At 35.7% G+C, this 26,868-nt stretch overlaps 2 protein-coding genes across 2 annotated transcripts; one reads left to right on the top strand and one right to left on the bottom strand.

Annotated features, from left to right (window-relative positions):
* Positions 1 to 15,367: 15,367 nt before the first annotated feature.
* LOC145059484 (secreted RxLR effector protein 161-like) lies at positions 15,368 to 15,775 on the bottom strand. The gene has a single exon (XM_079007334.1). It carries the CDS (start codon positions 15,773 to 15,775, stop codon positions 15,368 to 15,370), a length of 408 nt encoding a protein of 135 aa, XP_078863460.1.
* A 5,014-nt stretch (positions 15,776 to 20,789) lies between these two features.
* Positions 20,790 to 21,242, top strand: LOC145059483 (uncharacterized). Its single transcript, XM_079007333.1, has one exon. The coding sequence runs from the start codon at positions 20,790 to 20,792 to the stop codon at positions 21,240 to 21,242; it is 453 nt and encodes a 150-aa protein (XP_078863459.1).
* Positions 21,243 to 26,868: the final 5,626 nt, after the last annotated feature.

Here is a 26,868-nt window from a genome sequence, read left to right as displayed (position 1 = left end):
TGGACAGATGTGAATGGATTGTTTTGGTTAATGACTTTACTCGACGTCCCAAGTATTATTTTATGCTAGGGGCGTCATCTACTACGTTTGCTTTACCAAGGTGATAAAGAATCTCACATTCATAGTCGTTCAGTAGCTCCACCCACCGTCGTTGTCTCATGTTCAGCTCTTTCCGATCGAAGATATGCTGGAGACTTTTATGGTCCGTGAATATTGTGCATTTCGTGTCATATAAATAATGTCTCCAGATCTTCAGAGCAAATACTGAAGGGTTTTGAGCATTTCTAACACTCCTAAGTGTACATGCAACCCTAGAAAACCTTGGATCTATGTTTATCTATAATACATGCAAAATACTTTTTCCAAGGTTCATAATCCTATCTAGCATACATGGGGAACTTTAAACTTAAAGATGGCTAGAATTACATACCTTGTAGTTGATTTGATTCCTTGAAAAACCTTGAGAGCCTAGCACCCTAAGTGTGATGCCTCAAATGTTTCACACAACACCAAATGCTTTGGAATAACTTAAGAGAATTTGTAACACTTGTAAAAATTAGGTTGCCCTCTCTTGTTCTTAGTGTAGCCAATTTTGGTGAGTATCATGTTCCTTATATAGTGTGTCACATCTAGGGTTACACCATGTAAACCCTAATGTGACATGACTCTTTATTTCCATGACCCATGGGTTTGTAACTCCCATGGAGCCTCCATGGAGCATCCAATGGTTTAACCCAACTTGAAAATCCATGTAGCATTTTAGCCCACTATACAAGTTATGGATGATTTACATAATCAACCCATATATTTAATTAGTCTCCTTTTTGATCACTTAATTAATTCTAGATTAATTATTGGTCAATACTAATTAAATAATATTATTAATATATTAGAACTTATAATATATTAATATACCACAAGTGTTATTTCTCTCATTTAGTCTATCAAATTGCATGATGCCATGAAACCCAAATGGACCATGGCGGGTCGGGTCAAGTACATACCAGAAATAGTTATGGACTTAGACACCTTATCCAACAGTCTCCCACTTGGATAAGTCTAATAACTATAACTGCAAGTATGACTTCAAGAATCGATCAGCAATCGTAGCTCTTTTCAAGGTCTCTCGGAACTGAGATGATGATGATACGACATTTCAGATAAGTGATCATATAATCCTCTGTTCTAGATATCATCTAGATAAATACACGGAACAATGTCTTACTTTTGTCCATCAGTTTGTTTCCCGATTTCCGATTTGTTTGACATAGAACTTAATTGAACAGACCAACTTAGTTCTGACCGGGCCCGGTACATTGGTCAAAACATATCATCGAGGGGCCCAAACATCGCTTCTAATCCAAGAAGTAACAAATAAAGTTCGACTCATATGCTTGTTCTACTACTTGTTAAATCACACACAAATGCACGTTTTATAACATCGAGTTACCAATGCGTTTTCGCACGAGCAATGCATAACCATCTCATAGACAACAAGTCATATCTCTAGGTTTGAATACTTATATGATATTACCGTCTCGCGATCACTCGAGATAAATTCCATGAAGTGATACCAACGAGCGTGGGTTGAAGCCAATACTCAGAACTTATGAGCACTCATGAGTGTTGAAGCCATGTCCATCATCTTAGACCTCTACAACCAACTCATGACAGTCTTAACTTATATCTACTTCCAACATATGACTGACTGTGGATAATTTGAATAATATGTAAAACCACAACATAAATATTCTGGAAGTCAAAACATGCAAAAGAAATAATAGTAAACGATTGACAAAAGATAGCAACACATTACTCATAAATAAACACAACTTTTATTCATCATCAAATGCCAATTATACTTTACAAATTTGAAAATTATCTAACTACTAAAACTAATATCATCCTTCATCCCTATGCTCCTTGTGTGTTGGTGATGCATAACCCTACCCAGTCCCTTCGTGAGGGGATCTGCCGGGTTCTCATCCGATGATACCCTATTTGCCACGAGGAGTCCTTCTTCTATTCGATGTCTGATGAAATGATATTTTCTGTCAATGTGTCTGGATCTCCCGTGATCCCTTGGTTCCTTTGCTAAGGCAACAACAGTTTCACTATCACATAAAATCTCTATGGGCTCCTTTATAGCGGGTACAACTCCGAGGTCTCCAATGAAGTTCTTTAGCCATATCGCCTCCTTTGTTGCCTCGCTTGCCCGCTATATACTCTGATTCGCAAGTTGAATCAGCCACTGTCTCCTGCTTGGAACTTTTCCAAGAGATTTCTCATATGTTTAAGGTAAAGACCCAGCCCGATTGCGAGCGAAAATTATCCCTATTAGTCTGGAAGCTAGCATCACTGTACCCTAAAACTCTCAAGTCATCCCTCCCACCAAGGGTAAGGACCCAGTCCTTAGTCCTCCGCAGGTACTTGAGAATGTTCTTTACCGCAGTCCAGTGAGACTTACCAGGGTTCCCCTGATACCTGCTTACCATGCTCAAAGCGAAGGCTACATCAGGACGAGTACAAGTCATAGCATACATGATCGATCCTACAGCTAAAGCATAAGGTACTCGACTCATTTATACTATCTCAACCTCGGAACTCGTGCTCTGAGTCTTACTTAATCTAGCATTACTCTGGATGGGTAACTCTCCTTTCTTGGAATCTTGCATGCTGAACCTTTTCAGCACCTTCGCCAAGTATGTACTCTGACTAAGTCCAATTAGTCTTTTACTCTGGTCTCTCAGAATCCTTATCCCTAGGATATAGTAAGCTTCTCCAAGGTCCATCATAGCAAAACACTTCCCAAGCCAAGACTTCACTTCCTGCAAGGTTGGGATGTCATTTCCTATGAGTAGTATGTCATCTACATACAGTACCAAAAAGCTAACTATACTTCCACTAGCCTTGACATATACACAAGATTCATCTTCACTCCTTGAAAAGCCAAACTCTTTGACTTTCTCATCAAAGCAAAGATTCCATCTATGAGGTGCTTGCTTTAATCCATAGATGGATTTCTCAAGCTTACACACTTTATTAGGGTACTCTGTGCTGACAAAACCCTCTGGCTAATTCATGTAAACATCCTCAGCCAACTTTCCATTAGGGATGAGAATTTGGCCCGAAAAACCCGAATCGAACCGAAAACCGAGCCGAGCCGAACCGAACCGAATTAGACCCGAATAAGCAATTCGATTCGGTTTTTGGGTATCTATATAAGGCTTATTCGGGTTTCGGGTTATTCGGTCCGGGTTACCCGAATAAGGGCTTATTCGGTCCAAAGTACCCGAACCGAATATGAAAACTGAAAAGTCATGATTTTTTTTGCCCTTCACGATTCCTTATTCGGTTTCAATGTGATCTATCGACTCGATCAAAACATATGATCGCTACCCCAAAAAAACCCACGTAATACACGAAAACAAAATCAAGGAAATCGGATTGCATATTGCACCAAATCGAGTCTGAGTAGTCGACGTCATGTCCTTGGCATTACTCCTTGCTTGCGATATTAGCTTTTTATCGACACAGTTGCGGACTTGCGGCTGCTACGTTGCTACTTGCGATAACCTGGTCCCTGGAGGTCCTGGACTCATTGATCGATCATCAATACTCTATTCAAGTCATGGAAAATTGGGTTCCAAATCAAGAAACTAAAGTAAGTTTTTGTATCTTAATCTACTACTCAATCTTTCAATATGTTATTATGAATGTTATCAATTGAAATTTGAGTGTGTTATGTTAACAGGTAACATTTTCTCTATGTATGTTATCCTTGAATGAGAGAATATAATGTAGAAAACAACCATATTTGTTCTTTTACTTGTTTCATTCCATTATCTTAAAATGATTTTGTTAGTGTGCTTTAGATTGATGATGATGATGATGTGTTTGTTGATAACACTCAAGTTGAAGGAATAAGTCAAACAACAAAGCCGAAGAAAAGGAAATATGCCCAAAGGGCGGCTTGTTGGGTCGATTATGATGTAATTCATATTGACAAAGTTAGATATAGCAAATGCAAAAAGTGTGGAACTTTGCTCAAAACCGAATCCGGCAGAAACGGTACTTCTAGTATGATTAGACATACGGAAAGATGTAGAATGAACCCAAAAAATTTAGAAAAAAAAGTAGAAAACCAAACCAATTTAAATTTCAAAAAAATGAAAATGGGGAGAATAGTATTGGTACTTGGAAACATGATGAGAAAAGAATAAAAAAAGCTTTGTTAAACTTATTTGTAGTTGGAAAATTACCGTTCAAGTTTGTAGAGAATGAATCATTTATTGAGTATACAAATGCATTGAACGGAAAAGTAGTTTTGCCATGTAGAACCACAATTTCAAATAGAGTCACCGATTACTATCTTGAAGAAAAAGCTAAGTTGTTTAAGTTCTTTAGTAATCCCTTAAGTAATGTACATTTGACCACCGATTGTTGGACAAACTCATGTCAAAGGTCAAGCTATATGGTGGTCACGACCCACTTTATTGATGAAGATTGGGTGTCTATGTCATACACCTCGAAAACAATTAGCAATCAACAACGAAGCTTAACATAACCCTAATGAATTTCAAAAACTGCTAATTCAGGTACTTATCTAGATTCCTTCTATTACGGAGGATTCCAAAATGCCCCATAAGGGCATTCCAAAACTATCCACAAGGGTAGTTCTGGAACCTTTCCTTTGTTCAACTTTTAAACATTTTCAGCTACAGTCCTTACATCTTAATTAATTCTAATTAATCCCAAAATTAATTCTAATTTTTTTTATTAATTCTAAATTATAATTGCAATTTATAATTAACATATTAATCATATAATAGATTAATAAATCATTTATTTCAATTTTCACTTAATTTATTATCCACATAATAATCTAACAAATTTTCCTCTATGTCCAAATGCAATCCTTCTCAGTTCCTAGTTTTGAGGCAACCCAAAAAGGACTTTGCTTCTAATTCAAGAATATACTACTTTAGTTATTCGTTTAGACACCCTAATAAAACTGTCACCCGTTTGGATAAGTTTGTAACTACAATTGCAAGTATAGACCTTGATGTAAACAACAAAGTGTGCTTTTCTAAGCCAATGCTAAAATCTGATTCAAATCAGTCGTCGTTCCTAAGATAAGTGATCATATATTCCCCCGTTGTTCAAGATATCGTATGGACACGAGACATGGATCATAATCAATCTCATTATCCAAGATTACGTTTCTTGGTTTCCCGATTTCTAAAGACTTTATTGGACTTCAATTGAACAGATCAATTAGTCATGGCTGGACCCAACACTTATAATGTCAACATCAAATCATCGAGGGGACCAATGATATCGGTTTTCATGTTAGGGAAAAAGGAATTAATAAAATATGACAACATAACTATAACCTTTACTCACCAAATCATATATGATACTATGTTCTATAACTTCAAGTTACTGATTCGTTTAAGTAACACCAATACACAAACGATTCATAAATTACAACTTATGTCATTTTTTTAAGAACAGAAAATATTATCCTCTTAGGACTACTCATGACAAGATCCATGAAGTAATATCTAAGTGAAGGTTTATCCAATACTTCAAATCTCTATTTTCAAAGTACTAATGAATATTGTAGCAATTCCAATTGCAATGTCTTAATCTCAATTGGCAATCTACAATCAATTCATGACAGTTTTAATTCACTAGTTACTTCCAAAAGTATGAACGACTCTGGAATTTTGAATAATTGAAATTACTCAAGAAGTATAAATATCTAAAAAAAGAAACACAAGAATAAATAATTGAATAAGGAAGTACAATAGTCATAAATAATTCTCTATTATTCATTCACCAAATCAATTACATTTATTTTGTTACAACTTTCAAAAATATCACCTAACTACTAAAACTAATATTGTCTCCTAAGCCTATGCTCCTAGCATTATGGTAGTGTTTGACTCTGCTTAGAGCCTTTGTAAAAGGATCTGCAACATTATCTTCTGATGATACTCTCTTCACCAAAAGGTGTCCTTCTTATACATGATCTCGAATATAATTGTATTTTCTGTCGATATGCTTGGATCTACCACGATCCTTTAGTTATTCTGTCAAAATAACCGCACGTTCATTATAACAAAAGAGTTACATGGGCTCTTGAGTACTTGGAATGACTCTAATGAAGTTCTTCAGCCAAGACCCTTCCTTTAATGCTTCACTCGCTGTAATGTAGTTTGACTCACATGTGGAATCAGCCACCGTGTCTTGCTTGGAACTCTTCCAAGTAGCCGCTGTGTCTCGCTTGGAACACGTTAGTATTTCATACAAATATGTACTCTGGCAAAGACCAATAAGACAATTTTTTCTATTCCGATGAATCTTTATTCCCTGAATTTAGGCCACTCCCCCTATACCATTCATAACGAAATGCTTTTTAAGCCAATGCTTAACTTCTTGCAAAGTTAGAATGTTGTTTCCTATGAGGACTATCTCATCAACATAGAACACCAGGAAAGTCACTATACTCCCACTAGCTTTAACACATACACATGACTTGTCTTCACTTCTGGAGAACCTAAAATCTTTGACTTTCTCATGGAAGCAAAGATTACAGCTACAAAATGCTGGATTTCTAAAGCTTACACACTCTATCAGGAAACTTTGCATGTATAAAACCCTCTGGCTGACTCATGTAGACGCTCTCAGTTAACTTCCCATTAAGAAAAGCGGTTTTAACACTCATATGCCAAATTTCATCATCATGAAATGAAACTATAGCAAACATAAGACTTCACTTAGCTACTAGGGAAAAGGTCTCATCATAGTCAATCCCTTCGGTTTGAGTAAAGCCCTTTTCAACCAGCCTAGCTTTGAAAGTGTGTACTTTCCTATCTATGTTAGTCCTCTTATTGAAGTTCAATTTGCACTCGACTATCTTTTGACCATGTACATAATCAACCAAGTTCCACACTTGGTTATGATACATGGACTGAATCTTACTCTTTAGTGAATCCTTCAATTTAGCAGTCTCTAGGCCTACCATTGCTTCCTTGTAATTACCTGGTTCATAAAAATTTACCATTGTTCTATCATTGATAAACATATCACCATCCGACGTATTATGGAATCCATAGGATGTGGGTGGCAAGCTAACTCTACCTAATCGACAAAGGGGTAATGAGTTGTCAACTGGTTCAACTGGAATTTCTTCCTCAGGTTGAGTGCTAGTGTTGTCATAGGTTCCTTCATTGGATGACTCTTGAATTTCTTCAAGATCAATAGCACTTCCACTGTCCTCTTTGAATATGAGCAATCTCTCGCAAAAGACTCCTCTTCAAGCTACAAAAACACATTCTCACTAGCTCTGTAGAGTAAGTATCGGAAGGACTTTAATGGGTAGCCAATGAGAAAACACTTCTTGGTTTTGGGTTCGAGTTTTTCATGAGTCTCTCATCTTATGAGTGCTTCACAACCCCAAACCTTGATATGTGCGAGCGAGGGAGCTTTCCAGTCCACATCTCATAATATGTTTTGGAACCTTCTTTGTTGGAACAAGATTCATGATATGTGCAGTTGTCTCTAAGGCATACCCCCATAAATGAATAGGAAGAAAATCTCGACTCATCATGGAACGAAACATATGTAGTAAGGTTCGATTACGCCTCTCAGCCACTCCATTGAGTTGTGGTGTTTTGGGAGGAGTCAATTGTAAAATAATTTCACATTCCTTAAGATAGTTGTGGAACTCGATACTAAGATACTCACCACCTCTGTGAGATATGAGCATCTTTATCAACATGCCCAATTGACTCTCGACTTCATGCTTAAACTCTTTGAATTTTTCAAAGGTTTCTGATTTACTTTTGATTAGGTAGTTATAACCATATCTACTATAATCATCCATAAACATCATATAATATCGATTAACATATTTTGTGGTGGATCTGAATAGGCCACACACATCCGTATGTATTAGGTCCAAAAATCATTCATCTCTTTCACATGTTCCAATGAAAGGTAATTTTGTCATCTTGCCCAAAAGACAAGATTCGCATTCATCATCAATCCTAATATCAAATGACTCTAACACTCCATCCTTTTAGAGTTGGGCGATATGTTTCGTATTTATGTGCCCAAGATGACAATGCCATAAACATGCCTTGTCCACTTTATTTGACGAATCAATATGAAACATACTATTGCCTAGGTTATCCACACAAGTCATAATTTCATACTCTCAAGGTGTTAATGTTTTTTCCAAGATTGGGAGACTCTATAGAAAGTTGAGATTAGTAAAGGTGGAGTTAAACATATGGAAGTCCGAGAAAAGAGAAAAGAACCAAGCTGATGTTGACTACCTCACAAAAAAGGCTGCAGCAATTGACACACTCATCGAAGTTAGGTTTATTGACAGTAAAACTTTAAAAGAGCTTGAAGAGAGTATTGTTAATATTAAAGATATTGAAACTTTATGAATTCTTGACCTCAAACATAAATCGATGTGTAAGTGGTTGATTGAGGGAGATGAGAATTCCGCTTTCTTTCATGGTATTATTAATGATAACCTCAAGGGGTCTCATATAAATGGGTTAAAAATAAATGACATGTGGGTTACTAACTTGGACACAATAAAAAAACAAATTGTGTGAATTCTTCAAGCACAATTTCGAAGAACCGATTCATAACATGTACCAGTCTCTTCTTGATTTGTGGGTTACTAACGGAGTCTCATCTCTTCTTTATTTGTTCTGTTGCTCGGGAGGTGCGTGTTGTTATCAACAACTAGTGGAATCAGGTACCAGTCTCTAGCAGCTCCCTCCATTCACTTCTCAGGTCTGATACTACTTCTGGTACCCCTATAAGCACGTTTAAGGCTGTTACGGGTGTGCTCTTTTCTTTTGCTTGGATTATTTGAAGATATAGGAATGATAATATCTTAAATGGTAAGCTTAAGAAATGTAATATTTTGGCTAGCAAGGTGAAGTTGATGGATTTTGATTGGATAAAAGATAGATCTAGAAAAGCCATTAACTCAAATTGGTCTGATTGGTGTAATTCTCCAAAACGGTGATGTCTTAAACTGTTGTTATTTTAGCTTCTTGCTAGCTCCCTATTTTTATATACTACCTGTTGTTCGAAAAAAATCCAAGAATATGGCTAGTTTTTCTCACACTTGTGTATGTTTATGAGTAAACTAGGCGAATACCCGCACGTTGCGTAGAAATACCTATATAGTTGAAATCTTTACAAATATATATTTTCTGAAAGGGAAAATGACATAAATACCCTAGAAACTTTCTAGGGTTTACCCATTTAGCCCCTAAAGTTTTTTTTGGGCTTTATGGGTCCGTAAACTAGGTTATGACCTACTCTTTTAGTCCCTGTCATCTTGTAATAGCCGGTTCAGTGATCTTTTAGACCAAAAAAACTCACATTGTGCCCCTATAAAGCCAAAAAAATAAGTTCGGTGATCAAATGGTCAAAATGTTGTTTCAGTTAGGAGATTTCGAGTGCACTCTTTCACCTTGTCGACAAATGAGTGAAACACTTGATAATTAGATTATTATTTTCATAATCACTTTAATTTGTATACAAGTTATCATAAGTGTCATCCAATATGATAGCAAGATTGCATGTTTCATTAGAAAAATCCTAGCATCTGAATATTGAGGCTCAAAATAGACTGCCAATATCCAAAAGTAGCCTTCTACAAATCTGTCGTGAACATGAGGTAGTTTGTTTTCTAAATACAACTTCTTCCACCATCTATTTAGATACATGAAGGTGCATGGCCCGCCATGAAAATAATTAAATGAGGAGATTAACAAATTAAGGACAATAGTTAATTGGACTGAATGATTCAGTGCGTACCCTTTGATCTAATCAATATGATTGGTTTAGCCAATATTATTACCAAGGTTTCACTCGTTCTCTGTCCATTTACATTAGAAAACTATAGAAGCTGTTAGGTTAAGTACTTGCTGATTTGGCTGAGCTCCTTTTTGTGCAAGGATTGAAGTAAACTGAAATCCAACATGGAAAACTATTGTAAGGCCTCATTATGGGAAGCTTCTTTCTGATACATGGGTATGTAACGCAATGCCTCAAGCCTTGGCAACCTTTTCCAGAGAGGTTGTTCTAGTACTTGTTCTATCCGGATCTTAAGAGATGTGTCCTTACACATATGATTATTTCCTATGTTTTTAAGTTGTAAAGTCGTAAAAGCGAGGGTTGCATCATAAAGTTATCCAATATTTACACTTTTTATAACATAACTATCACTTAAATCATTATTTGTTACGGATTGATCCCCGAACTTAATTTTTTGGCTTTATAGGGGCACAATGTGAGTTTTTTTGGTCTAAAAGGTCACTAAACCGCCTATTACAAGTTGACAGGGACTAAAAGAGCAGGTTATATCCTAGTTTAGGGACTCATAAAGCCCAACAAAAACTTTAGGGACTAAATGAGTAAACCCTAGAAAGTTTGTAGGGCATTTATGTCATTTTCCCTTTCTTAAATATAACAATAACGTTGTTAAATTTGATATAATAATTCGTATACGAAATTGATATAATATATTGATTATTTTGAATTATATTATAATCTATATATCTATTAAAACTACATAATGTCAATCATTTGAATGGCCTCTACCCTGTGGGTTACGCATAAATGAAAATAAAAAATAATATATGGTTTAATGTTATTTGTTTTTGTTAATTAATTTTTTAAATTTTATTTGTTTAACGTTTTAATTTCTGTCATTGTAATTATTTAAAACATCAAAAATTATTTTTGGTTTTTAAAGGTAACAATATAAGCGTTTATATAAAATTAGTTTTAACGATTGTTATTGTAAGTTATTTTAAGCTACTTATTTGAAAATTTAAATGATTATAAAAATATCTTTAGGATATATTTTAGTTAAATTGAGATTACAATTTAGTTTTTCCATTTGACACTACAATTTATCACTTTTAATTATTCACAAAATATTATTTGGGTTTTTTAAGTGAAACTGAAATTTATATTGAAGTTGATCATATAATGTTATATTTAAATTAACAATTTAAGTATTTTATCTAAATTATTCAAAAGTTGTAGCTTTAAACTGATAATGGTTTACATATAACAACATATTAAATCTAATAAATTAAATATAATATGTTAAAAATTAAAGACATCACTTTATAAGTGGAAGTAAATATATTATTTTAATATTAAAATTTATTTTATTTATGCTCACACTTTAGGTTTGATATTTATTTAACTTTATTAACAAACTTATAATCATTATTAGAAATGCACTACAATTTGTCACTTTTAACTATTTATAAAATATTTTTTGTGTTGTTTAAGTTGAACTAAAATTTATATTTAAGTTAACCATGTAATGTTATATTTAAATTTATAATTTAAGTATTTTATCCAAACTGTTCAAAAGTTGTAGCTTTAAAATGATAATGGTTTACATACAACAACATTTTAAAATTAATAATTAAAATATAATATGTAAACAGTTAAAGGCATAAATTTATAAATAAAAGTAAATTAACAATTTAAGTATTTTATCCAAACTATTCAAAAGTTGTAGTTTTAAATTGATAATTGTTTATATATAATAACATATTAAATCTAATAAATGAAGTATAATATGTTGAAAATTAAAGACATAACTTTATAAGTAGAAGTAAATATATTATTTTAATATTAAAATTTATTTTATTTATGATTACACTTTAGGTTTGATATTTATTTAACTTTATTAACCAACTTATAATCATTGTTAGAGAGGCACTATAATTTGTCACTTTTAAGTATTTACAAAATATTCTTTGCGTTTTTTAAGTTGAACTAAAATTTATATTTAAGTTAACCATGTAATGTTATATTTAAATTAACAATTTAAGTATTTTATCCAATCTGTTCAAAAGTTGTAACTTTAAAATGATAATGGTTTAGATACAACAACATTTTAAAATTAATAAATAAAATATAATACGTTAAAAGTTAAAGACATAAAATTATAAATAAAAGTAAAGATATTATTTTAATATTGAAATTTAGTTTGTATATGATTACACTTTAGGTTTGATATTTATTTAACATTATTAACCAACTTATAATCATTATTAGAAAGAAATTGAAAATTCATGGGAGTTACAAATGAATGTGGTATCTTAGGAGTTTCAAATACATGAGGTTCAAGGAAAAATGCTAGCTTTATAAGATATATATATATATATATATATATATATATATAAATAGATAGATAGGTAGATAGATAGATATCTATTTAAAATATCTCTATTTTCATCAAATTATTCTACAATTTTGATTAGTTTTGGAGGGTTGTTGATAGTAATACAAATGTTTTATGAAGGCGTTTTTGTACCTAATCTTATAAGATATTTTGATGCCGCAACAATTACAATAACTTAACTTCATTTTTCCCTTATGGATTTCTTTGAGAGTCATGAATTTTTTTAAAAAATTGTTAGGGAACCATGTTGTAATATGTAGAATCATATGCCAATTTTTTAAGTAATACATCAAGTGTATTGATATGTGAAGAAGATTTCATGATTTGTTAATCATGTTTATATTGTCGAAGAATTAATTAATATGTACATTGACCATTTAATTATGTGATGAATTAATAGTGTATGTAGTGGATGATGAACTAATGGACAGTGACAATAGATATATTATGTTTTTCCTGATAATATTTCATTATATTATGAATTATGAACACGATGTTGAAGTGACAATTTCAGTAAGCTTTAATCTAATTTCATCAATGAATTAATCATCTAACCAATTTTCATATCAAAATCAATTATACTTCACCTATAACTCATCTCTACCACTTAAATAGATTAGGATATAAGTTCATTTCACCAATTTAGGGTTCATAATCAATTTCTCAAAGTTCAAGAATCTAACTATGGTTTTACAATAATTGAACCATCTAAACTCTAAATGATGTTCTCTATCAATCACTCAACACATATAATCAACCAAGAACTACTGACCCTTTTCGCCAAATTCACCTACTGATATTTGAATAATCAAGAATGAAACCTAATACCATGTTACAAGCAACAGGAGTCAATCTCCCTTTGATTCCCATCTATTTCAACCTCCAAAATCACCCATGAGCTCCTTAGAAGCATGTATGATGAATAAGAGGATAAAAAATGGTGTGTTTCTATCTATATCTCTTTCAACTAATCCGGTGTTGATGCGTCGCGTTAGGCTTGTGTACGTGTCATCTTTTAAATGACATTAGCTTACGATCTCTTAAGCGCTACGTTTAAAATATATACGCATCGCGTCCTTGGTCACCATTTAAGTGCATCAACGCATTATCTAACATGTCGAGTACCTCTTTACATACTCGTCGTGTATTCAAAGTACATTACCCTTCCACACTTAAATATTTTCAACAGTTTGGCAACACCATTCTCGTTGGCAATGCATCACATAGCACCTCACTTGTCCCATCAACAAGTTAAGATCTCTTGTAATAATACATGTCATGAAAACATGTCTTACAAATAACCTAACATTTCTTTATCACTTTACTTCCAATGACTATTATATCATTTTTAAATACAATTAATATCATAGTATAATCACAAATTCTCATGTTTTCTCAGATTTTCTTAATTTTTGAAGTTTTATTTTTATTTTTATTATTTTTTTTAGTATATAATCAATTTAGTTCTATCTTTTTGGCACTTCAAGTTTCTAGTTCACTTCATATATATACTTGCATGTAGGTTCACTAGTTTTCTTCCTTATCCCACCTTTATGTGATTTTCCTATTTTTTCCACTTTTGAGCATAATGAGAGCATTAGGGCATTCATCAAACCGTACAAACTGCCCACACCACCACATAATGCAGTTTTTGACTCTCATGGTGCTGTTATGGTCTGTAAATTCTATAAATCGTATTATTCAGTACGGTTTGCGATTTTTAAGTACAAAATCACGATTCAAAAGTCCCGTTTAAAATGTTTTCATTATGATAATAATGTAAATAATTAAAAGACAAAAGTATTCAATTGTAAACCACATAACCACAGTAAAAAAACAAGATTTTCGTAACGGGGAATTCAAAAGGTAAAATAATAGCGTTTCAATCACTATTGTTTTCGAAATGTTTTCTGATTTTTTTATTTACAATAATCAATAGCAGTTTTCCTTATTTCATAAATTTTGAAGGTGTTTAAAGTGAATAATTAGTAACAAGTTTTAGAAATAACTTATCAAACCTACAAAACTGCACGTTAAATCGTCCATACAAAATCATACCGCATGGTTTATACTTTTTGTGGTATTGTTTGTTGTTTTCAAAAAATTCAAACCGCTTAATCCCTTATGATGTGCGGTTTGCGGTTTGGCCTGTACCGCACCATGCCGCATGGCAAACACTCTAGAGAACATGCTTTATCATTTTCATTATCTATTTCACAATAATCATTCCAAGCATATAATTGTTTATTTATAAGCATTATATAGCTTATTCAATGAGGAAGTTCGTTATAACTTTGACTATTGAGCTTATATTTCCATTCCTTACAAGTTGTCCCCGGATTTCACTTAGTAATAACATATTTTGAGTGCTTAATTATTTATCCTTTTTTAACAATCGCAAGTATTCTTGTACTCTTACAATTAATACATGTATTATGATATGTATAATCACCATCCTTCACTTTTCTTATCCATAAAATATGATAAGTGGTCATATTTCTTATTGTGTCCCTCTTTTTGTCAGTCTTATAAATATTGATCGATACTTATACCTCTTCGTAGGCTTCAGTTTATATACTAAATATCATCATGAAATTGGAAATATTTTATGATACCAAAAATGAAGAATAAAGTAGGTGAGAATGATGTAGATGGAGAGGAGCAACCATATGATACGAGACCGGAGTAGGCAACGATTATCAGAGTAGCAAAACCAAAGTAGATGATGATGACTAGTGGAAACAAGGATGTGGGTCAATTTATCGTTAAGAGGAAATAAGTGGGATAGGAGGGGAAAATTTGTTAGGGGAGAGAGAGAGAAATGATCAAACTCTAACGATATTGATCTTGTATAATTATTCATATATTGGTTTTCTTTTTTAATTATTCATAGAGAAATATTAGCCACAATAGTTCTCCCCATTAATCCAATGGGTTCAACTCAGGTTTTTGACTCCCAACAGATCACGCATCTCAGCAAACTTCAATCTCGGGAGAGCCTTCGTGAGGATATCTGCTCGTTGTTCTTCAGAACGTACATAAAGGACTGAAATTTCTCCTCTTTCCACACAATCTCGTATGAAATGGAACCGGGTGTTGATATGTTTACTTCTACCGTGGAACAACCGGGTTTTTCATTAAACTCATGGCGGATTTATTGTCAACATACAATCGAATAGGACGTGAATCAACTCGAGTTATCTCATACAACAGACCAGCCATCCAAATACCTTGACATGCAGCTGCTGTAGCAGCCATGAACTCAGCTTCACAACTCGAGAGTGCAACTGTTTTCTGCTTCTGGGAACTCCAACTCACCAAATTCTTGTTGAGATAAAATGACATGCCTCCAGTGCTTTTGCTATCATCTAAATCGTCTCCCAGGCTGCTATCCGTATATCCCAATACTTCAAGATTTCTATTATCCTGCTCATAGACAAGCCCATATTCTATAGTACCTTTCACATACCTCAGTATATGTTTCACAATCTTTTGGTGTCGTAGTGTGGGTTTCTCCATGTACTTGCTCGCCACACCAACTGCATACATAAGATCTGGTCGAGTGTGCGTAAGGTACCTTAAACAACCAATAACCTTCTATAGTATGTCGAGTCAACCGGTGTTCCCAACCCGTCCTTCCCAACATGTAACTTAGCTTCCATATGATATTTAGTCGGATTACACTCTATCATGCCCGATATCTCCAACACCCTCTTAGCATAGGCTGCTTGCTTCAAGTGGATCCGACCTTCCTTTTGAGTCACTTCAATGCCCAGATAGTAAGACAACAGCCCGAGGTCACTCATGTCGAATTCAGCACTCATTTGCTGCTTAAAGTTCTTGATTTCAGCCACGCTTGTACCTGTCACAATCAAGTCATCGACATATATACCAACCACCAGAAGTTGACCCGCTTTGCGTCTTGTGTATACGGCATGTTCTTGAGCGCATCTCGTGAATCCAAACTTCTTCAAACACCCATTCAGCTTTGCATTCCACGCCCTTGGTGCTTGACGCAAGCCATACAAGGCTTTGTACAGTCGATATACTTTCTCTCGATGCTGCTCCTTAACGAACCCTTCTGGTTGTGATACATATACCTCCTCTTGGAGGTCGCCATTAAGAAATGCTGATTTTACATCAAGATGATCTACTTGCCATCCTTGCTTAGCTACGAGAGCAAGTAGTAGGCACACTGTTTCAATTTGAGCTACCGGAGAGAACACCTCTTCATAGTCAATTCCATACCGCTGCACATAACCTTTAGCGACCAATATCGCTTTATGTTTGACAACATTACCATTTGTATCTTTCTTCAATTTGTACACCCATTTCAAACCAATGGCTTTGTGGCCCGGTGGAAGAGTCGTTAGCTTCCACGTGCCATTTTTTTCAATTGCCTCGAGCTCATTTATCATTGCTTTCCGCCAATTCTCGTCACTTGTGGCTTCACCAAATGTTGTAGGCTCCTCCATTCCCATGAAATATAACTCTTCATCAAGCTCAATTCTTTCAGTTTCTGCATAAATGTCGGACAAGATTCGATATCTTTCTAGCGTAGCATTACTAGATGATGAAGATGATTCAAAGTTTTCTTCACATGGGCCCTCTGCAGCAGGTGGACTGGAACTAGTCATTGAAGGGGTATAGGTTTGCAAAGCTTCTGGGGTGAAGACATTTGGACTTGGAAACTCAGCTCCTTCTTGCTCACGTGACACTTCATTTGATTCAACAGGTGGGGTCTGGTAGCTTTCTTCATAAATACCATCACATGGGTCTTCCCCTGCATTTTCAAAAACAAAGGTTGTATATGTGGCTGAATTGCTTAATCCAACGCTTGGAGAACACCATGACCACTTTCTTTTTTCATCAAACTTCACATCCATGCTCACGTGTATTTTTCCTGTTTCTGGATCATAGAGACAGTAAGCCTTTGTTCCAAGTTCTGACCCAAGTAAATTGCAGCTTTACTCCGATCATCAAGTTTCTTCAAACCTATTGGGTTGACCTTCATGTAAGCTGTACACCCAAACACTTTTAAGTGTTCTAGGTTAGGCTTCCTTCCCGACCACGCCTCATATGGAGTTAGGTTCTGTAAAGCTTTACTAGACACCCAGTTAAGAATGCAAGTGGCATGTCGAATGGCCTCCCCCCAAAGCCAAGCAGGTAAGCTCATTTCTTTTAGCAAACTTCTCGCCATCTCGACCATGGTCCGATTCCGTCTTTCTACAATCCCGTTTTGCTGTGGTGAGTACGGTGCTGTGAGGTGCCTTTTGATTCCGTTTGCTTGATAGTAAGCTTCAAACCTTTTCGAAAGAAATTCTCCTCCCCGGTCGGTTCTAAATGTCAGCAGCTTTTCCCCAGATTCGTTCTCGGCTAGTGCACGAAATTTCTTGAAGTAATCAAACGCCTCGTATTTCGTCTTTAACATGAAAGTCCACATCACACGTGAATGATCATCAACTAACATAAAGAAGTACCAATTACCAGCAGGTGTCGGTGGTGTAATAGGACCACAAATGTCACCATGCACAAGTTGTAGAACCTTTTGGGCTCTAAAATTTGTATGTGAGGGGAACGGTGTACGAGATTGTTTACTAATCACACAATTCTCACAGAGTTGAGTTGGTGGGACGATACTTGGCAAACCAACAGCCACTTCTTTTTCGTCCATGAGTTTCATAGCTTGAAAATTGACATGACCAAGGCGCTTATGCCAAAGCCATGTCTAGTCAGATTGTTGAGACAACAAACATGCTGGTTTAATAACTTCCAGGGATGTTTTATACAATCTATTAGAAACTCTCTTTACCTTGATGAGAAGTTCACGTTTTCTTCTGTAAACCCACAGAAAATCTCCAAGCATCACCACCATGAGCCTAGTTTCAGCAAGTTGACCACAACTGATGATGTTCGTACGGAGGCTGGGAATGTAGGAGACATCAGGTAACACCCGCTTCTCACCATTTTTACACTATAAATGTACCAAACCTCTACCTTCTATGAGCACCACGGAATCATCTCCAAACTTCACATGTCCTCTAACACTTGTATCCAGTTCATAAAACACCGATCTCTGTCCTGTCATGTGGCTGCTCTCCCCATTGTCCAAGTACCACATATTTGAGTTTGACCCATCTGTTCGCATGGTTAGAAACTCAGGTGTGATGTTCTCTTCATTCAGGAAGATCTCTTTATGCACTGCCAATAGTAAGGTCGGTTCGTGTAGGTGTAATTTGGAAAGGCTTGCCTCTTGATTTCTTTCTCGACGGGGATTAGGACACTCTGATGCATAGTGCCCGAAATCTTCACAGTTGTAGCACTTGACCTTGCTTTTATCGTGACTACCGGTGGAACCATGGCCCCCTGTCGATCTTGGTTCGAACCGCTGCCATGACGACCACCTCGTCCGCCACGGTTACTTCGATTGCGTCCTCTCCCACAACTCCGTCCCCTTCCTGCATCAGGTGTTTGATGTCTTTGATTTGACGAGGACTCCCCAGAACCTGTGTTTTTGAATCTTGCCTTCCACTATTCTTGGGTAAGAAGTAGTTTCTTTTCCTCATTGTCTCCCTGCCCTCGAATCCTTTCTTCCTATGTTTTTAATCTCCTAATGACTTCTTCCATAAACATCGAGTCTAAGTCTCCGAATTGCTCGATGGTTGAGGCGATCTGCACAAACTTTGAGGGCACTGCACGTAACATTTTTTTGACCACATATGATTCTTCCATCTTGTCACCAAGAGCCCTAATGTTGCGGACGATATTACCCACTTTAACAGCAAAATCATCGACAATATCTGCTTCTTTCATGTCTAGAGTCTCGAATTCCGCCTTCAAAGTTTGCACCCTAGCCACCTTTACCCTATCTGCCCCCAATGAACATCGTCTTCAAGGCATCTCATGCCTCCTTGGCTGTTTGCTTTTCTGACAAGGATAACAAGAGATCTTCCGGTATCCCTTGATAGATAGCAGCCATCGCTAATTTATCCTTCTTTACTTCAACTACAGTGTTTGTTGTTCTAGGCTCAAAAACATCCCAAACACCTTGTGCCTGCATAAAAACCTTCATTTTTATTGCCTAGGCAACATAATTGCTTCTTGACAACATAGGGTAGTGTAAAGTAATCTGACCATCTTTCTCACTTCTATCACCCATACTTGTTGATCGGGGTTGATACTTGGGCATAAACCAGTGGGAGAATCTGCCTGAAGCTCTGATACCAGATGTGAGAAATAACAACACAGGTGAATACCAAGTAAACAAAAAACGTATCTAAAAAACAGAGAAAGGAACAGAACAAAAATTCTGGTTATTCTCTCTTATTTTGAAAAAGCAACAAATAAGGATATTAAATAGCTAAAAACAATCCGATGAAACAGGAACTTCTACCCACTACCAAGCTAATACCAACATGGCGTTTACTGAATCAAACTCCTGAAGACATAAAGGAAATTACAAAAAAAGGACTAAAATACCCCTAGAACATATCACGTGATTTTGGACTTTGGATTAATACCAACTATAGTGACGGAATACAGAGCTAGCGACGATAGGGGTTAAACTTATCAACATAATTGGCTTAAACTTATCAACATGATTAAGGACACAAATGTAGGTCAGTTATTTCACTAATTTAGAAACTTAGTAGCAATTAGCGACAAATTTATCATGTCGCTGATTCGTGAGTAGTCCATTACTGGATTTCTTTAAAAGCATTTATCTTTGATAATTGGCTATTCCGTCGTCGATTGTACTTAATGATGGACATTTTCTATCGCTAGTATTAGTTGATATACTTAATTTTCTAATATGTAACTGCACATATATTTTACCAAATCACAAATTTACTTTTTCAACAACATAATTTATTTAGAGAATAGCAGAGAAAGAAGAGTTGCAACCACATAAACCAATCAACCAAAAAAACGAAAACAACAAAACGTTGTCGAAAATAGCGTGGAAAAGACGCTTTTTGGCCTGATAGACAACACTAACTTTACTTTATGATTATAATACAATCTTAATACAAATTTGATCCATATATCACATGTAAAGACTTAATTGAACTTAATTAAATCACACGTAAAGATTTAGCTGACCTTAGATAATATCAAGTAAATAGTAATTAAATATTTTAGATAGGATTAATTTGCAACTTAAGCCAAAGTATAGGGTCTATTCTTGTACTTATCGCAGACCACTAAACATTACCGGGTCATTAGGCATATGTTCCTCGCAATGGGAGGTCCTTCATCTACTTACACCCGATACCAGTCCCTTATCTTTAGTAATTTCCAGATTCTCCCCGTAATTTTAGCTTCATTCTTATAACAAGAATAATTTCCGTACCACAGTCCAATTTTCATAATTCTTAACAAACCAAGCATCATGGGTCCATCAACATGTTTCTTCGTGTTCTTTTCGCTCTTCCTTGGGGCGTATGCGAGGCTTCATCCAGTGATGCACCCAATCGAAAACGAAACTCGAACCGTGAGTCCATACGTGATTGCGAAGGCATGCGAACCATCTATGGAGAAAGACTTCTGCATTTTGGTCCTCAAAACTCAATCCATCGGCGACATTAAGAACTTGAAACAGGCGAACTTTGTGGCACTCCAGACTGCATTGCGTGAAGCGGTGGCCACAGCTGAGTTGATAAAGATTACGAGGCAAAAGGAAGAGGAGAAGGACGTTGTGGAGGATACGATAGAAGAGGAAACGTTGGCAGATTGTAGCCAGAGCTACTCAAGCATCGTGGACATGCTGGCGGATGCGACCAGTGCATTGTTGACAGGGCCTGATCAGTTGGACGTGGGGGTTCAGATTCTGGCTGCAATGACGACGGCAGAGACGTGTGGAAAGAGCATTAGCGCTGGGAAGAAGACTCGTCAAGTAGAGGAGGTGGCTAAAAAGAATGAAAACGTCAAGAAGTTGTGTTCAAATGCTTTGAGCATTTACAACGTCTATGCCAAGGGAAATTGATGGTAGTGATTTAATTGATTAATGATAATTTGTGAATATTATGTAGTTTGATTTTAGAAATTAACTGACATTTGAAGAATCATGGTTTTTTCTTTCAAAACGATAAACGAGCATAATCATGTTTTTTTCATAACCCGACTATGTTATTCTTTTACTAACATGAAAACAATTCAACTAAATCACACAAAACACGACTAATATAAAATAATAATTTGTTTACTTAATGGTACAAATGTGTCCCACACATAAGACTCACATATATAACTAAGTTCAAAAACAAAATAAGAGTTTTCAAACCTATAACATCAAAAAAGAACATCGTTCAAACGTATGTCTTTGTTTATCCTTTCTATCCAATTACATAATAAGATAATATTACTAGTGACTAGTGAGTTCTTGTAAAAACAACTCTTCATTGCCTACCAAACAATAAAAATAAATATAAACATGTTAAAATAGTTAAAACACTAATAATGATAATCGAGTTTTCAGTAAAAAAAAATAAAAACATAATTACCTTTCATTCCAAACATCTAATCTTTCGTTCAAATTGGAGCTTCAAAATCATTGTTTCCTTCACATCCACAATTAAATGCAACACTGAATACGAACCACACATAAAGCACTTGGAAGCACATATACCCTTAAACACCAATTTTGACTTAGACTCTCAATCAAATTTCATTGACTCACCACTCATTTGCACGGATTTGGATCAGCACCGCCTCATTGTTTTCTTTTTACCTTGAATCCAAAGAGATTGCGTTCAACATATAGGGAACCTCAATTAAATCAACAACAAAGCTTTGACCACTATGAATTATCGGTTCATGAAAGATCACAGGATCTCATGAAATATTTCTTCGGATCAAAATTTAATGTGTGTTCAAAATTTGATCATGTATGAATTTGTCAAATCAAGATCTATCTTCGAACAAATTGCACATATCTTTAAGGTAGGACCTTGATACCGATTGTTGTAACATGAGACCCAAATTTGCATGCCTAAATTAAGAATGACATAATTGACAATATATGAATTCATGTTGCACTTTTTTCATTATCTTTTGATTTTTCAAAAGCCCATTCCACCATGGCTGAAGTTGCATGTGTTCCTCCTAGAAATTTTCCTCATACAAGAAAATTTTAACCAACTTAAGCATGGATGGTTCCCCGATCTTGAATTACATAACTATTATAACAAATTAGTGTAACACTCGTATATTACACGAGTTTACTTATAAAAAAATACGAAGGTCTAAATATTTGACAAGTTTAAATTTATACGGAAAATAATAATAATCGTAATAAATTTGAACTTTTTAAAACAACATAACTATAATAAAAAACCATAACTTTTATTCGAAAGAAGTATCAAAACCACAACCTCAAGATATATCAAAGTAAATTCAAAAACCATTTGATAGTTGTAAATTCCAAAATCAAAGAAAACATAATCCAATTTAACATAAAACTCTACAAATCCGTCCCGATCCAGTGTGTACTATCACGCCCTACCATGCAGAGTACCTACTAATCTTGAAACATTATTTTTAAGGGAAAATGGGTAAGCATAGAGCTTAGTGAATTTCATATATACACAATATCATATCATACAAACTATGTCTAACACACATGTAACAACATTAGTCACACAACCATACATGCATGTCAAAGAACAAATCAGAAACAAGCATACACCCATTGGGACACATAGCTATGTCTGATCCCACTTATTGAGCGCATCGAGCCCTTGGGACACATCGGCTGATCCTTTGAACATAATCCCATTGGGACACACTAGCTACGCTTGATCCCCTATGTTCAGTTCATCGAGCCCTTGGGACAGATTGGTAACGTCCGATCACCCACTAGACACTAACCCAGCCTAGGGATACCCACATACACATCTTATAATCACACACGAGCTAAAGTAAAGCATACACAACATCACACAGTGTAGTGAAAAACCCACTTATACCAAGTCTAATTTCGATACTCCTAAAAATACCAATCAAGATGAAAAATGACTGCCATTCACCCTAAGCTTGTAAACAAACTACTTGATTAAATTTCCAGATTTCAACCCAAAATAGCAGCCTATTCGAGACCAATTTAACACTACCAAAACACACCCAAGTTACAATATTTTTCCATATTCCGTAGTTCAGTTTTTTAGATTTCAATGGACTACTTATACAGGTCCATACGATTTGTCTACACTTTTCTATGATTTTACAAACCATCAAATCAATGTAGCTAATTTTGAACCAGTCTGTGAAAATGAAGATTTTCACCTCAGTTAGAGCCAACGTCAAGTTAAGAAAAAAAATAAGGGACATAGTACACTTGAAATTTGACCTTTGAGAATTTACGGATTCTAGATTCAACTCCCGATGATTTTTCTATAGTTTCTACAAATAGGGTAAGAATAGGTATTCTTATGCAATTTCACAACTTTGAAATTAAGTTCTTAATAGTAGCAATAAGTCATTGATTCAAAAGGACAAGTCTAACTTCAAACCATGACACAAAGTACAATGCTTTTAAGGGAAAAGCAAAGTGTGATGGTAAAAGATAAAACACAAGTATTGTTAGGTTTTTCTATACCATTAAGCCAATTTTGCGTTGGAGGGGCATTGGCCACTGCCACCATTACGTATTAGGAAGTGGTGGTCAACTGGTTGTGGTGAAGGCTGGCGGCCATGGTGGTTCATGATGGTGATGAGAGGAAAATCAAATAAGGGATGAAGAGAAAAGCTTTTAATTAGGTTTGATAATTATTTGGCCAAGAAATCGATAACCACATGCTTATCCCCTTCGTCTTTACCATCGATCAGCCTTCACTCCTTCGTAGTCTTGATCATACCCTCACCTTTTTTCTTCTTCCTTTCTTCCTTTTTTATGTTGTAGCTTCACACACACCCACATGCTTGCATATTTTTTATTCTTTTTGATTACTAGGGATCAACCCTATGTTGATAAATCAAAAGAGAGAGGGTCGATCAGCCCTCCAAGAGATCTAATATTATGGGCTTTGCCTATATTTTATAATTTAGCCCCCTAAGGAAAGCCATTATGATAATATTTACCCCTATAACCATTTTTTCTTGCAACTTTAATCCAAGTCTAACCCAAAATAAATATTTTTCTTCAAAAAAACAAAATATAATGGAACTGAATAAATAAATTAATAAAATAAGGCTACATACCGAGAATCGGGGCGTTCAACCTCTCCCCGCTTGAATCGAACTTCATCCTTGAAGTCACTGCTAGAAAAAAACTCAGGGTAATGCGCCTGCATCTCTGTCTCTGGTTCCTAGGTCCATTTTGAACTTTTATGATGCTTCCAATGAACCTTCACTATTCTAATCTCTTTGTTCCTCAGTGTCTTTGTCTTGCTCTTAAGAATGGACACTGGCTTTTCCACATATTTGAATCTCTTGTCAATCTGAATATCCTCAAGAGGAACGACTGCCGTCTCGTCCGCTAAACATTTCCGAAGCTGAAACACATGGTAGGTGTTACAGATCAATCTCAAATCATTAGGTAACTCTAAACGATATGTTACTTTCCTCACTCAAGCAATAGTCTTGTAAGGACCTATATATCGGGGTCCCAACTTTCCTCTCTCGTGGAACTGAATCACCCCTTTCTATGGAGAAACCTTAAATAATACATAGTCCCCTACCTGGAACTCCAACTCTGATCATCTCTTGTCGACGTAGCTCTTCTGCCAATAGTGAGTAGTAACCAATCTCTCCTACACCATATGGTTCAATTCATTCTTTTTAATCACAATATTTGTGCTCCTAAATCCCGATGACCAACCTCACCCTAGAAAACGGGCGTCCTGCACTTCCTACTATACAAAAGCTCAAATGGAAGCATGGTGATACTGGAATGAAAGTTATTATTGTAATAAAACTTTATCAAGGGGAGATACGATACCAACTACCCCCAAAGTTGATGGTACAAGCTCAGAGCACATCCTTGAGCGTCTAGAGTATCTAATTACTCTTTTTGTCAATCTGTGGATAGAAGGTTGTACTAAACCGCAACTGAGAACCCAACTCCTCCTGAAACTTCTCCTAACACATGGAGGTAAATATTATCCATGTCAGATACGATAGAGACCAGAAATCCATGTCTGGTGACGATCTCTCTCAGGTAAATATCTTCCAAATTATCCATCGAGAAGCTCTTTTAGATGGGAAAAAGTGGACACTCTTGGTCAATCGATCAACGATGACCCATATCGCATCAACTCATCGTGGTTTCTTTAGGATTTTTGCAATCAAATCCATCATCCAAACGGTAATATATAAAGTCTATAACTTACCATGCAGCCTCTAGTGATCCACCTTGACTTTCCTGCATATCAAGCATTTCTTTACATAATTGGCAACATCCTGCTTGATACAAGGCCACCAATAGTCCTTACGCATGCCTCCATATATCATTTTTGCACCTAGATGTATATAGAATTTGTACATATGAGATTATTCCATCAATATTTATTTGTTTCCTCCAGTGAAGGGAACCTAAACTCGAACACATCATGTCAACAAAACCTGACTTTCCCGCACAAAGATTAGAATCTCACCGATACCTACTTGCTCTTGGCGTTCTCATCCAGAACGGTCACCTCCTATGCATGACCTATCAATTCCAAAGAGTGAGTTTGACATCGTCAACTGCTGACATAAACCCCGAATTGGCTCACTAACCGGCTTCTGAATAAGAATGTCAATAACTACATTCACTTTACCAGGATGACAAATCTAATATCCCGAATTTCAGGAATGAGATTTAGAGATTTGCATGCAATTAAAGAAGCCTACTCGACGAGTTGGAGGCCCCAAATCGTCATGTAGAGATTAGTCAACCCACATGAGTTATGTGGTCTACTTGACAAGCCGGAGGACCCCAACTCGACGAGTAGGAGCTAAATGGGAAACCCAAATTTTTAGGGTTTTCACTCTATTTAAAGGACTTAACCCGCATCGTTTGGCCTCTCTTATCACCTCATTACTCAGAGAAGGAAATCCTAGTCGTTCTTGATGGGTTTTATACATAAGAAACATTCCTATGTGCTCATGCAAACCCTAATGCTTGGATCTAGGTTTCACTATTGAACATGCTTTGATTCCAAGACTTACAAACCCTAATCTAGCATATAAACAACAAAATAACATATAGAATCAGATCTAGATGTTTACCTCTTCAATGGTTGGTTTAGATCTTGTATATCTTCTTCTTTTGAGCCTAGAGTCACAAATGCAACTCCTCTAATGGTTTACAAACCCCACAAGCAAGAAGGCAATATGAGAGAGGGAGAGAGAGGCTAGAAATCAGCCTAGGATACTCTTAGAATCAATTGGTAGCCGAATTCATGCCCTAGGGGTCATATTTATACTTACAGGTTACTAGGGTTTCACTCTAAACCCTAATGGACAGCTTAGCCACCAAGCAGCCCATGGAACCTTCTGGAATAAGGCCCTTGAACGAAAATATGATGGATACCCATCATAATTTCGTTCCCCCTTAAGCCCATTAAGTTTCCTTAACCTAAAACTCAACTATCATACATTTGACAGTTTATACCCCCTTTATTCAATTAGTC

Source organism: Lactuca serriola, chromosome 6 (assembly GCF_051521515.1).
Source record: "Lactuca serriola cultivar US96UC23 chromosome 6, Lser_US96UC23_V15, whole genome shotgun sequence".
Classification (NCBI taxonomy): domain Eukaryota; kingdom Viridiplantae; phylum Streptophyta; class Magnoliopsida; order Asterales; family Asteraceae; genus Lactuca; species Lactuca serriola.
This window is presented reverse-complemented; position numbering and strand designations above follow the sequence as displayed.